Here is an 11,934-nt window from a genome sequence, read left to right on the forward strand (position 1 = left end):
AAAGGCTTATGTTGTAGCCAATATATGTATATATATATATATATATATATATATATATATATATATATGTATGTATGTATTAAAATGTATGTGTGTAACTTAGTAAATTAGTTGCCATGCAAACATGAGAACATGAGTCGGAATCTCAGAACAAACATAAGATGTGGTAGTCTGCACTTGCTTGTTATCCTACCACTTGTGAGGCAGAGACAGGCAGATTCCTAGACTGGCAAAAAGGTGTGTATCACAAGATATCAGATATCAGAATAAAGAATTAGGATAGTACCCCAAATGGGAAGGAATGCTAAAAAGGGAGCAGGGTATAGATGAATGTTGTGTTGTAATGCCATTCTTTCTGGAACCTACCACAATATAGATTGACTTCTGTCTTTTTTTCTAAACTCCAATATTCTTGAAGGTACAGATGTAATATCTGCACCCCTTGAACAATCATAGTACTAACAGAACATGTGCAAGATGTGCCCCTACCCAAATGTTTCACTGCTCCCCACTCACCCCACCATGCCCCATTTCTTCTGAACCCATTCTGCTTTGGTTAGACAAGGTGAGCACATGCTCACCTTGGACTTCTGGGTAGAGGGCCATGTAGAGCAGAGCCCATCGCAGTGTCGTGGATGTTGTCTCTGTTCCAGCAAGAAAGAGGTCCAGAGTGCTGCAGATGAGGTTTTCTTCATTGAAACTTGTAGTAGTCTTGCCTGGGTACTGGAAAAGACAGTGTATGTTTGTTTATTTAGAGGGTTTGTGATCATCTCAGAACACTGATCCTCACCCTGAGAAACGAACTGGATTAAGTCATTTTTAATGATGATCCTTTGATCCAGAAGTCCTGGAAGCAGTTGGCTGGATGAGAACCAAAGCAACCATTCTTATTACTGAACTTTTGGAAAAGTTTTTGTATAGTGGGAAGAGAATGTGATAAAAAAGCTTATTTGCCTTCTGGTGTCTGTCATATCACTAAGTATCTGTATGACCTAGGATACTCACTTTGTATCCTTGTCTATGTCTATATGTCAGTCTGTATGATAAGAATAATACACATACACACACACACACACACATCTTAACACACCATTATCATCTCTGGGGAATACAACAGGCTGAAAGCCAATGTTTAACAGGTTTTATAACAGAATGATTAAAATAAAATTTCTCTGTTCATTTATTCTCCAATCTGCATCATCTTGCCAAGTTAAAACATTACTGATTCCATCAATGTTCTTTACAAAATGTCACTGCTTTTAATCATTTCCTCTGGAAACATTAATTCATTAATATTTTCTCAATGTTGATGGTCTCATACCTGCACTTCACATGGTAAATGATTTATCTTCTCCCTTGGGCATAAAATATGACTTCTACCGATATTATGCCAGGAAGATAAAATATCAAAGAAGATGTAAAAATAAATAAATAAATAAATAAGTAAATAAATAAATAAATAAATACCACTTTGCCAATTATCCAGTGAGCTGTAGCTCCTATGACAGATTCAGTGATATTAATCAGGATCCTACTGGAGTCAAGGACTTACATTTTATAGTATGTCTTCAGTTCAAGATGTTCCTTCACAGCCTCATTTGTTAAGTACTTGGCTCCTTACACTGATAGTTTTGGGAAAGTTCTTGGAAATAGAAATAAAGTATCTTGCTGAAGGAACTAGGTGCCCATTAGGAAGGGGGCTAACTGACAGTTACACCAAACCCATGGTGCCTTCTTGCTTCTGCTTCCTGACCCACTGTGCTGTGAAAGCCTGCCCTACACGCTTCTGCTCAGAATCTTAGCTTCTTTTCCATTTGCCACTTTAGATAAAAATCTTCTGAAACCCAGTCAGAGTACAGTTTTTATTTATTTATTTTGCTACCATATGTTGTCACAGGGATACAAACTTAACTAATATGTCCATTCAGTGTCTTCTTGCCTTTGTCTGTTATTGACTAATGATGATATGGAGACCATGGATTGATAGATTCCTCACCTAGATATAAAAGTCAAACTCTACCACTTACTTAGCTGAAGTTTGTCCATTACAGTGGAGGTTCAGATTGGGGTTAGGTAGTTAGTCTTGGACCAACCCATAACAGAATAAAGTCCTGAAATTTAACGGCTGCTTTTATTTTGTGTGCGTCTACTTCAGATATGGGGAAAAGAAAAAGGAGGGAATTTGCAGGTTGCCTGTTACCTATAGATATGATTAATTTCAGGGGGAAAGGTTATCCTTATAAGAGACCTCCAGGGATAGTACCAGAGAAATAAGATGTGAAGGGATCAGAAAGCAAAGAGATGTTGCAACCTTGGCATTGAATTTAGAACAAATGAGCTTCAGGAACAAACACCAATGTCCTTTAGGAGATGGGAGACACAAGGCAACAAAGTTTCTATTGTCCTCCAAAGTAGCTTGCCTGGCAGACAGGATGAAATATGAGAGAATGAATAAATGTGTGGTATGGTAAAATCTAACCATTGTGGTTGCCTTCTGCTGGATCAATTGGAAGCTATTTTACATCACTCTTTCTGTAAAAAGACACGGGTGACATCTTCCTACCTTTGCCATTTCGTTGAGAAAAGCATCAGTGAAGTCTCTGGGCTCATCAGGGTTCCAGTCTTTGCGGTGATTGTCAATTATATCAGCAATATATGATTTCAGTTTTCTCCAGGTAGCTATCGATGTCTGGTGCTGTCCTGGGAGATGTTTTATTATCCATGGGAAGATGTTGTAGAGCTAATTAGGGAGAAGAAGGCAATCATAAACTCACTTTCTATGTTTCAAGACAGTCTTGACTTTCCTTCTTCATCTTCTACAGTGGAACTGTGGGAACACCTAGCCTGCTGCTTTCCTTCACCCACTGTCAGGCATCTCAATTCTCCCATGCAGAACATACTGACCTCTGACCACTTCTCACTGGTACAAGTGTTTCCCACTTAGGACACACACTATATCTGTGTAAGTTCAGTTCAGCAATCAGTAGTTGTTCCAATTTTGACCCTAAGTGTGTCATCAAAGACACTGAAGGGCCAAAGGCTGATGGTGGCAGAAAGTGTGATGAGGCTGGGAAGCACATAAGGGGAGATAGCTCCACATGCAGTGGCTACAAATTGACCTTATCAACTTAAATTTACCATGGAGTTTGATAGTTCTGAGTCTGAGGCCATGGACTGGGTCAAATTATGGTACTAGCTTTATGTTGTTTGTTGCTATAAAACTCAGAAACTCTGTTATGCCTGGGATGTACATGACCTAGAGGGGCATTCCTACAGAATAGTAGTGTTCAGAACTCAGAGGGTCTTGAATGTGAAGGCAGATTGCCTCCCTCACTCTCAACACACTTGGGATACACCCCCCACTTGAGAGTGGCACCAGGTGACATGATCTAGGAAATCTTGCCCTGATCACAAAATGCAAAGCTCAGTTTGGCCAGCAGAGGCCCCTGTTACCCACGGAAGGAAAAGAGATGCAATAAAGCCTAATCTGAAGATGTGAGATGTTCACTGCAGCACAAACTCAGCAACAGCATATGCCAAAGGCAAGACAGGAGTTACAGACTCAGCTCACCTCCTCGGCCATGCACATAAGCAGCACTCTACAGTTTTTGATGACCCAGACCACAATGGAATCAGTTCCTTTTCCTTTATTATTTCTTTTCCTTTTTGTCTCTCCCTTTTTTCCTTTGCATTTACATATTTTTGAATTACAGTTTTAGTTTTTACGCCTTTCATGGACTCATCTAATGTTATTTATCAAGTTTTTTTTTTTTATTTTGTAGGCAATATCATTTCTCTTCCATAAATTATTTGTATATCCTGTGCCTTCCCCTTGCATTTAGTAGTATTCAGACTTTATTGACTTTTTAAATAATAGTTTTCTCATATATTTCTAACATTTATCTAATTTTTTGGGAATGTTTCACTATTGAGAAATATTTTTGAAACCTCTACCCTCCACACTTTAAAAACTTTCTTGTACTTTTTTCTTCTCCTTCACTCCCTTTTTAGTGAATCTTGCTTCTTTTCTCTTCTTTTCTTCCTTCCCTAGACTTCTTCACTTATTTTACCTACTGTTCCAACACTTACCTTAAATAAGTTTATCTTTAGAAAGAATTGTAAAGGAGATTATCAGTTCAACAGTTACATGTTAGTGAAGTATCATTGATTTTTATGTGTATTTTAATATCCATAGAGTTTAATATAACTGCTAGAGCAGTTTGTTTCCACTCACAAACTGACACTAGCCTTCAAGAACAGGCTTCTCAATAAAAAGACCATTTCAAAGAATTCAGAAGACATACCCCAACCATCAGATGTACAAACGAAAACAAAAATAAATAAATAAATAAATAGATAGATAGGAAAGAAAGAATGAAAGGAAGGAAGAAAAAAAAGAAGAAAAAAGTCAAGACGGCACCTCTGAAATCATAACTCAAGTCAAACAACCGGAAACACTTGAACTGTTGGGTGAAGTTTCCAAGCGTTTTCTGATCAAAATGATCAGAGGCAGGAAGGGAGCAGAAACAGGCAGCGGAGTCCGGCATGGGCTCCAGAAATGAAAGTCAGCAGCGTGGAAGCAACAAGCAAAAGGAAGAGGGATGTAGCGATCAAGGTGAAAAATGGACAGAATTGGTGAAAATACAACAAGGAAATTGAGATTTTTGTAAAAAAAAAAAAAAAAAAAAAAAAACCACAAGCAGAGATGTTGTGAATTTAAAATTTGAAGGGGAATGAAATAATCATGGGAGGTAGAGGGAGGGACCTGGGAAGGAGAGAGGAGTGGGAGGGAAAAAGAGTGGCAGGATCAGCTGTGGAAGGAGGCAGGAGAAGGGGACCAGGGGTAGCCACAAGAAAGTCCCAGATGCCAGGGACCCAAGAGGTTCCTAGGGTCCAACAGGGATGACATTACGCAAAATACCCCCCAAAGGGGAGAGAGAACCTGTAAAGACCATATCCATTGGTTAGGCCTGGCCCCTGGTGGAGGGGCTACCCACCCATGTCAAAAATATTAACTCAGAATTGCTCCTGTCTAACAGAAATGCAGGGACAAAGAGTGTAGCAAAGGCCATCTAGAGACTGCCTCACTTAAGGATCCATCCCATCTGCAGATACCAAACCCAGACACTATTGCTAATTCCAAAAAGCACTTGCTCACAGAAGCCTGATATAGCTGTCTCTTGAGAGGCTCTGCTAGAGCCTTACCAATATAGATGCTGATGCTCACAGTCAACAATTAGACTGAGCACTGGTCTCCAATGGAAGAGCTAGGGGAAGGACTGAAGGAGCTGAAGGGGTTTGCAACCCAGTAGGAAGAACAACAATGACCAACCAGACCCCCCCCCCCCCCGCAAGCTCCCAAGGACTAAACCACCAACCAAAGAGGGATCCATGGCCCCAGCTGCATATGTAGCAGAGGATTGCCTTATCTGGTATTCATGGCAGGGGAGGCGTTTGGTTCTGTGGTGGCTCCATGCCCCAGCATAGGGGAGTGCTAGGGCAGTGAGGTGGGAGTGGCTGGGTGAGTGTGGGAGCATCCTCATAGAAGCAGGAGGTAGGGGAGAAGGGATAGAATAGAAGGTTTGTGTAGGGGAAACCGGGAAGGAGATAACATTCGAAATGTAAATAAATAAAATAACCAATAAAAAGATCTTAAAAAGAACTTGAATCTAAAATAAAGAAAATGATACAAAATAAATAAATAAATGAACAAACCAACAAATCCCCAAAGCCACAATAGAAAACCCTGGCAACAGTCTCCACCCAAGAGAAGGTCGAGAAGGGAGATCACTGCTGTGGAAACCCTACATTCCAACAGTGTAATGAAAAATGTGAATAATGACTAAAGTAAGAACTGACTGTGATATGATCAAGAAACTATGCCCAGAAATATTCAGGAGTTTATTTCACAAGCTGAGATGAAAAGGAAAGGGATGGATGGAAAATTCAATGAAATTATAGCAAAAAGTTTCCCCAAGTCAAAGAATCAAAAGGACACTCAAGTATAAGGGGCATTTAGATCCCCAAATAAGCATGACCAGATAAGAAGATCGCCATGGTCAATAAAAAAATCTACAGGAAAATAGCAGTATTTAAGGATTTAAAGGGTCCATCTCAGGAGACAGCTCTTCAGATAAAGGTGTTTGCTACACAAGCCTGAGAACCCAAGTTTAAGCACTGGATCCCACAACTAAAGAATAGCATTGATTCTCAAAGGTGTCTTTTGACTTCATGCTTACTACTGTGTACACACATGTGCTGAAACCCACAGACACATAATTAAAATTTAAAATTTATATTCTAGTAGAAATATTCCAATGGACATATGAAGACCGAAACATGAGACTAACATCAGATTCCAGATTAGCCCCCTTCAGAGCCTGGAAAGCTGGGGATGATATATTTCAGTCTGAGAAAGTAAGTAACTACCAATCACATGTTGCACATTCAGCAAAGGTTTGTTTTAAAACTCACGAGGAATAATGGACATGCCAAAAAAATACACACTAAGTCAAGTGATGAGCACCCAGAGAGCACTGAAGAAGATACTTAAAAGAGTGCTATACATTCTTTAAAGAAGGCCACTGCATATTCAGAAAAGAAACAACTTTTCAATTAGAAAAATTGTAAATATGTATGCACCAAAATTTGGGACTGTGGGTTTTATAAAAGAAACAAGAATGAACATGAAGTTCAGACAGATCCTCATATAATAACTATGGGTGATGTTAGCACTACATTCCCAAGCCTGCATAGGTCATCCTGTATAAACCAAGCAAAGGAACTGTACTGACTGAGAAGAAACTCAGAGCGAAACTGCACCATAGATCAAATGAACTTAATAGATATCTGGAAAGTTTCCCATCCAAATGAAACACCAAATTCTTTGTTCATAGTAGCACATGGGACTTTCTGTAAAATAAAAAGACCCATGCTTTACCAAATCCAACAGAATAAAATAGTCTATTATATCCAAATAGACCATAGTGTTATAAAACTGAAATCCAAATAGCAAGAAATACTACAGAAGCTAAACAAATACACAGAGAGTGACAAATAGAATTTTGAATAGAAATGGGTCATTAAAAAAGAGAGAGGGGGCTGGAGAGATGGCTCAGCGGTTAGGAGCACTGACTGCTCTTCCAGAGGTCCTGAGTTCAACTCCCAGCAACCACATGGTGACTCACAACCATCTGCAATGGGTTCTGATGCCTTCTTCTGGTGTGTCTGAAGAAAGCAATGGTGGTGTACTCATATAAAGAAAATTAATAAATAAATGAGAGAGAGAGAGAGAGAGAGAGAGAGAGAGAGAGAGAGAGAGAGAGAGAGAGAGAGAGAGAGAGAGAGAGAGAGAGAGAGTTGCTAAGCTTCTAGAATGAAATAATGATGAAAGCTCAGTCTACCAAACCATTTGAGAGACAGCTAAGGCAATTCTAAGAGGAACATTAATATATGGATAAACACAGGAACATAAAGTGTACCAATATGGGAACAAAGATTGAACCCCAAAGGGTTACATTATGGTATTACCATTTTGATAGTTTTAAGGAATGGGCATTTAAATAGTGGAACAAGTTTTTAATGATAAAATGTTTTATCTCTAAATAAAAATACAAGAAAAAAATAGTGGAGTTGGTCACAAGAACATTTAAAGTACACCAGTCCTATAATAACAACCTTAACTGAGAAACAACCAAATGTCTAATCATTGAGGAAAGATTAATGAACAATGACAAAGGGCTAAAAAAGGAGGAGCATATAAAGAGGAGGGCAGCCAAGAAGAATACTTGGATTATGCAGGGGTAAAAAAAGTGGAATTTGGACATAAATGGATAGCATATAAATGTTGGTACTTCATTAAAATATTAGAAACATTTTGTACAATAAGTTTTCTTATCTAAAACTTCCAAATCAACAAATAAGTTTGAGATGAGATAAATTTGTATCCAACTCAACTTGAAGACATTATATTCTAGTTTCAAAAGGTCCTGGAAACTAAAGAAAGAATATATCTGTACTTGAATAAGCCCAGGTTCAATTTTCTCTTTAAAGAAGACAGAATGCTTACATGGATCATTATGGAGGTACCCAAGTACATGGCTTTATCCAGTAACTGCAGCAGCTCCTGAAACCGACTGTCATTGTACTCAAACCGTTCCCCAAAGGTGATGGAACAAATGATATTGGAAACTGCATTGTTGATCTTGAAGTGAGGATCAAAAGGCTGTCCTGGATGTGAATATAGAAAGACGCACATCTTTCAAAGATACTGGTTTGTTAATTCCATATGACAGAAAAACATCCATAAAGAACCATATAAGAAGGTATGGCCAGAGCATGCTACATGGGGTCTGACATGTACCAAGGACTCTGCTAATACCTGGAAAGTCAGACTGACAGCCAGACTTTAAGTCCAGCAATTTGTTTAATGGCCCATTTATATGCTTAGATGTAGAACTCCTCAGGGAGGTGCATGTCTAGATATTCACTGTTCATTCCTCAGTGCTAAGCACAGTAACAGGGCCCAGGAGAAGCACTTAGACACTTAGTAGGAATCTGTCGAATGAATGAAAGGACTACAGCCCGCTGCAGCTGCCCTGTGAAATCCCCACCTTCCTCTTCTCCTATGACCTCCACAAGGTGGTGGGCCTCCTCCTGAATTCGCTGCTCTAAGCTCTTCTTTCCCAATCCAAAGTTCCTCAGTGTCATCAGGGCAAACCTCCTTTGCTCCTTCCATATCTGGCCACTGGAGAAAATCAATCCTGGAAAGAAGAAATTCAGCATTATGACATTGTGATTCTGTTCTAAAATTATCTCATGAACTATATGGACACATGTGCAATGTAAAGAAGAAGGGCCAATAAGGGTCTTAATAGCTGTCTAGAGAGAATATCACAAAGCAAGGAACACAATGGTTAGCATCTCCTGGTGGCTGGCAACATCACACAGTTTAGTGAGTACTTCTAACATATTCCTTAATTTAGCACTCTTAGAAAATTTAAAGGCTTATTACCAAAACATACTAGACCCATTCCAATGGACAGAAAATGAGATACAAGGATAAAGTAAAATTTTCATGGTAACACAGTTACTAGGTAGCTACCAAAGTAGTCAATTTTAAGTCTCCCAAGAGAACCAACACATCTACACATTGTGTTTAATATATCCACATTTTTGTTTGGTAGATACGTTGTAAGAAGGAACCCAACTGAAGCCATTTTGAATAAAACTTCTATTTTGAAATGAAGCCTCACTGGGTAACTGTCTTCCTGGTTGGCAAGTAGAGATGTAAATGCTAGGGTAGTCCATGCCACAGCTGAATAATCTGGTGGAGGAGTTCCTCAGCATCAGGACAGTTGAACTTGCCAGTGAGGGTGAGAGCAAGCAGGAAAAAGAAGCTTCCTTTTTCTCCATGTTCTTTTATGTGGTCTGCAATCAGAGGGTGTGGCCCAGATTTAAGCTGAGTCTTTAATGGTTCCAGAATCTCAAATGATTCAGATTTAGGGTGCATCTTCCCACCTCAAATGCTTCAATGAAGCAAAATTCCTCTTTTTTTTTTTTTTTTTTTGTGCCCAGCTGCTTAGACTGTAGCTGCTCCCAAATGCAGTTGACAGTTAAGGTTAGCCACCAAACTCATGGTGGAGTTCTCAGCACCCTATTTCCTGGCGTGTAGAACATGACACCGTGTTGGTTTTCATCAGGCATGTATGGACTTGGGGCTATACGACTTCCATGCCATCACTCTAGTCTAACCCACAGTAGTTTTTGATACTGGAATACGTAAGCTTCCACCTTTCATATCTATAATGATAACTTTCCTAACATCTTCCCTCCATTTTGACGTAATATCCTAAGATCACCTCTATTCAAAACCATTCAGAAACTTTCCCAGCTGTTAGGATGAAAATCATTTTAGCAAACACTGTCTGTGCTCTTTCTGACCACGCCCAGAAGTGTCATGCGCACTTAATTATGTCCTTTAAATACCATGTTTGCCACACATGTTTGCCACACATGGATGCTTTTCAGTTCCTCAACACCTCTGTCCTTCTTGCCTTTTTAAGGATATTATATCCCCTTGGCAAATTATTTCTTCAGGTCAGTAAATGAACATAATTTACTCAGTTTTTCAAGAATCTATAGACATTAAAAATTTCTAATAAAAGCCCTCTTCTTTCATACTGGTTTATTTATAAAACTACACAATTTTATTAATGTACATACTTGATTTTCTTTCTCATCCAATAGAGATAATACAGAAGAACATTTTAAAATCTATTTTTCTCCCTGTTAGTTACTTATACTATGCTACCTGGTTTTATGTCAACTTGACACAAGCTAAATTCATTGGAGAGAAGGGAGCCACAGTTAAGAAAATACCTCCATAAGATAGGGCTATAAGTAAGTCTGTAGGGAGTTGTCTTAATTTGCGTTTGGTCCAGGAAATGTGGATAATACCAACCCTGGGGTAGTGGTCTTGGGCTCTATAACAAGTCAGGCTGAGCATGTCACGAGGAGCAAGCCAGTAAACAGTATTTCCCTATAGCCTCTGTACTAACTTCTGCCTCCAAGTTTTTGTCCTGTTTGAGTTCCCATCCTAACTTCCATTGATGTTGAACAATGGTACAGAATCACAATCCAAACAAAGCATTTTTCTCCAAAGTTTTTTGGTCACAGTATTACATCCTAGCAATAGTAACCTTAAGACATATGTCTAGCACTGTGCTTCTCATAGCAGAAAACAGAGTGAATTGATGAACAATTAATTAATGGATTATTTCAGAGAGCAATTAGCATCTAAAATGCTGTCTGATAGATTAACAGATTTCAAATTTTGTTTTCAACTTATGACTTAATTGATGCTAATATGGAGTATTCACATTAATAAGTTATAACATTGGCTAGTAACCTAGAAGTCCCCATAATTTTAATCATAGAGTATAAGCATCTCTAAGCAGGATGTAGAAGAGGGGGATGCTGACTTAAATCCATTTTCCTTGGGTAGAAGGCTGCAGTGGTGAAATGGAAGGGAGAGCCCATTGTGCTGTGGTTACTTCCTACCAAAGCATCTAGAGGTAGTTTTGCAAAACAGGCGGTTTTGCACAGTCTTTACTAGGACCCAGTATAAGTCATCTGATGGGTGCTTTCATTCAAGAAAGGTGGCATTCAGTTACCATTAAAGATACCATTTCATGAAGGGATTGGTTTTTGCGCCTGTTGGATAAATAAATCATATATGTGCCTTTGTGTATTATAAACATTACAATACATATCTTACAACACATGAAAGACTTACCATTTCCATTAAAGATATGTCTTTGTAGAGGAAATATAGGGCGATTTATAAAGTTTTCATCAAGGCGAGAAAAGGCTTCTTTGATTAAAGGCAGGCTGCTTATAATGATTGAAGACTTGATTCCGAAGTCAAGACTGATAACATTCCCATACTTCTTCACAAACTGAAAAATATTTCAGAAGTTACAGGTGAGCAGGCTCATATCTCTCTGTGTCCAGGGATGGCAGTCATGGGTGTAGTCAATTGGAATTATATCAATAGGTTCTTATTTCCCTGTGAATGGAAACTTGGTTTGTGGAAATGATTTTGATTTTTTTCTCTGCTACTTAACTCAAATTCACTTCAGGAATGGAATTCATACTACACAAATTCACTAGCAAGACTCAATAGGAGTGGAAGGTATATCTACAGTGTGTCCTTTACAGGGTAAAGAAGGCTTTAAGACACAAGTTTCAATAAATAAGCAGGTTCTCTAACTGAAACATTCTTCCGTCTAGTGAAGGCAGAGAACACAGCAAATGCCACTTGCCAAAGACTAATGTATTTCTGTACAAGTCTGCCGTAAGAAGCACCGAATAAGCAAAAACTTCCTTCCTTCCTTCCTTCCTTTTTTCCTTCCTTCCTTCCTTCCTTCCTTC

The 11,934-nt window shown here is 38.8% G+C and overlaps 1 protein-coding gene across 4 annotated transcripts in view; it reads right to left on the bottom strand.

The window, feature by feature from the left end:
• The window catches only part of LOC110323340 (cytochrome P450 2J3-like), a 42,267-nt gene that overhangs the window by 26,156 nt on the left and 4,177 nt on the right, over window positions 1-11,934 (bottom strand). For 3 of the 4 annotated variants that reach the window (XM_021200508.1, XM_021200507.1, XM_021200509.1), the window contains exons 2-6: window positions 11,297-11,459; window positions 8,613-8,762; window positions 8,069-8,229; window positions 2,564-2,740; window positions 582-723 (exon numbers count right to left, since the gene is read on the bottom strand). In XM_021200508.1, the coding sequence (XP_021056167.1) occupies window positions 582-723; window positions 2,564-2,740; window positions 8,069-8,229; window positions 8,613-8,762; window positions 11,297-11,459 (793 nt within the window). The remainder of the gene's footprint in view (window positions 1-581; window positions 724-2,563; window positions 2,741-8,068; window positions 8,230-8,612; window positions 8,763-11,296; window positions 11,460-11,934) is intronic. The other variant, XM_021200510.1, reaches the window with a different exon arrangement.

This window comes from Mus pahari, chromosome 6 (assembly GCF_900095145.1).
Source record: "Mus pahari chromosome 6, PAHARI_EIJ_v1.1, whole genome shotgun sequence".
NCBI lineage: Eukaryota > Metazoa > Chordata > Mammalia > Rodentia > Muridae > Mus > Mus pahari.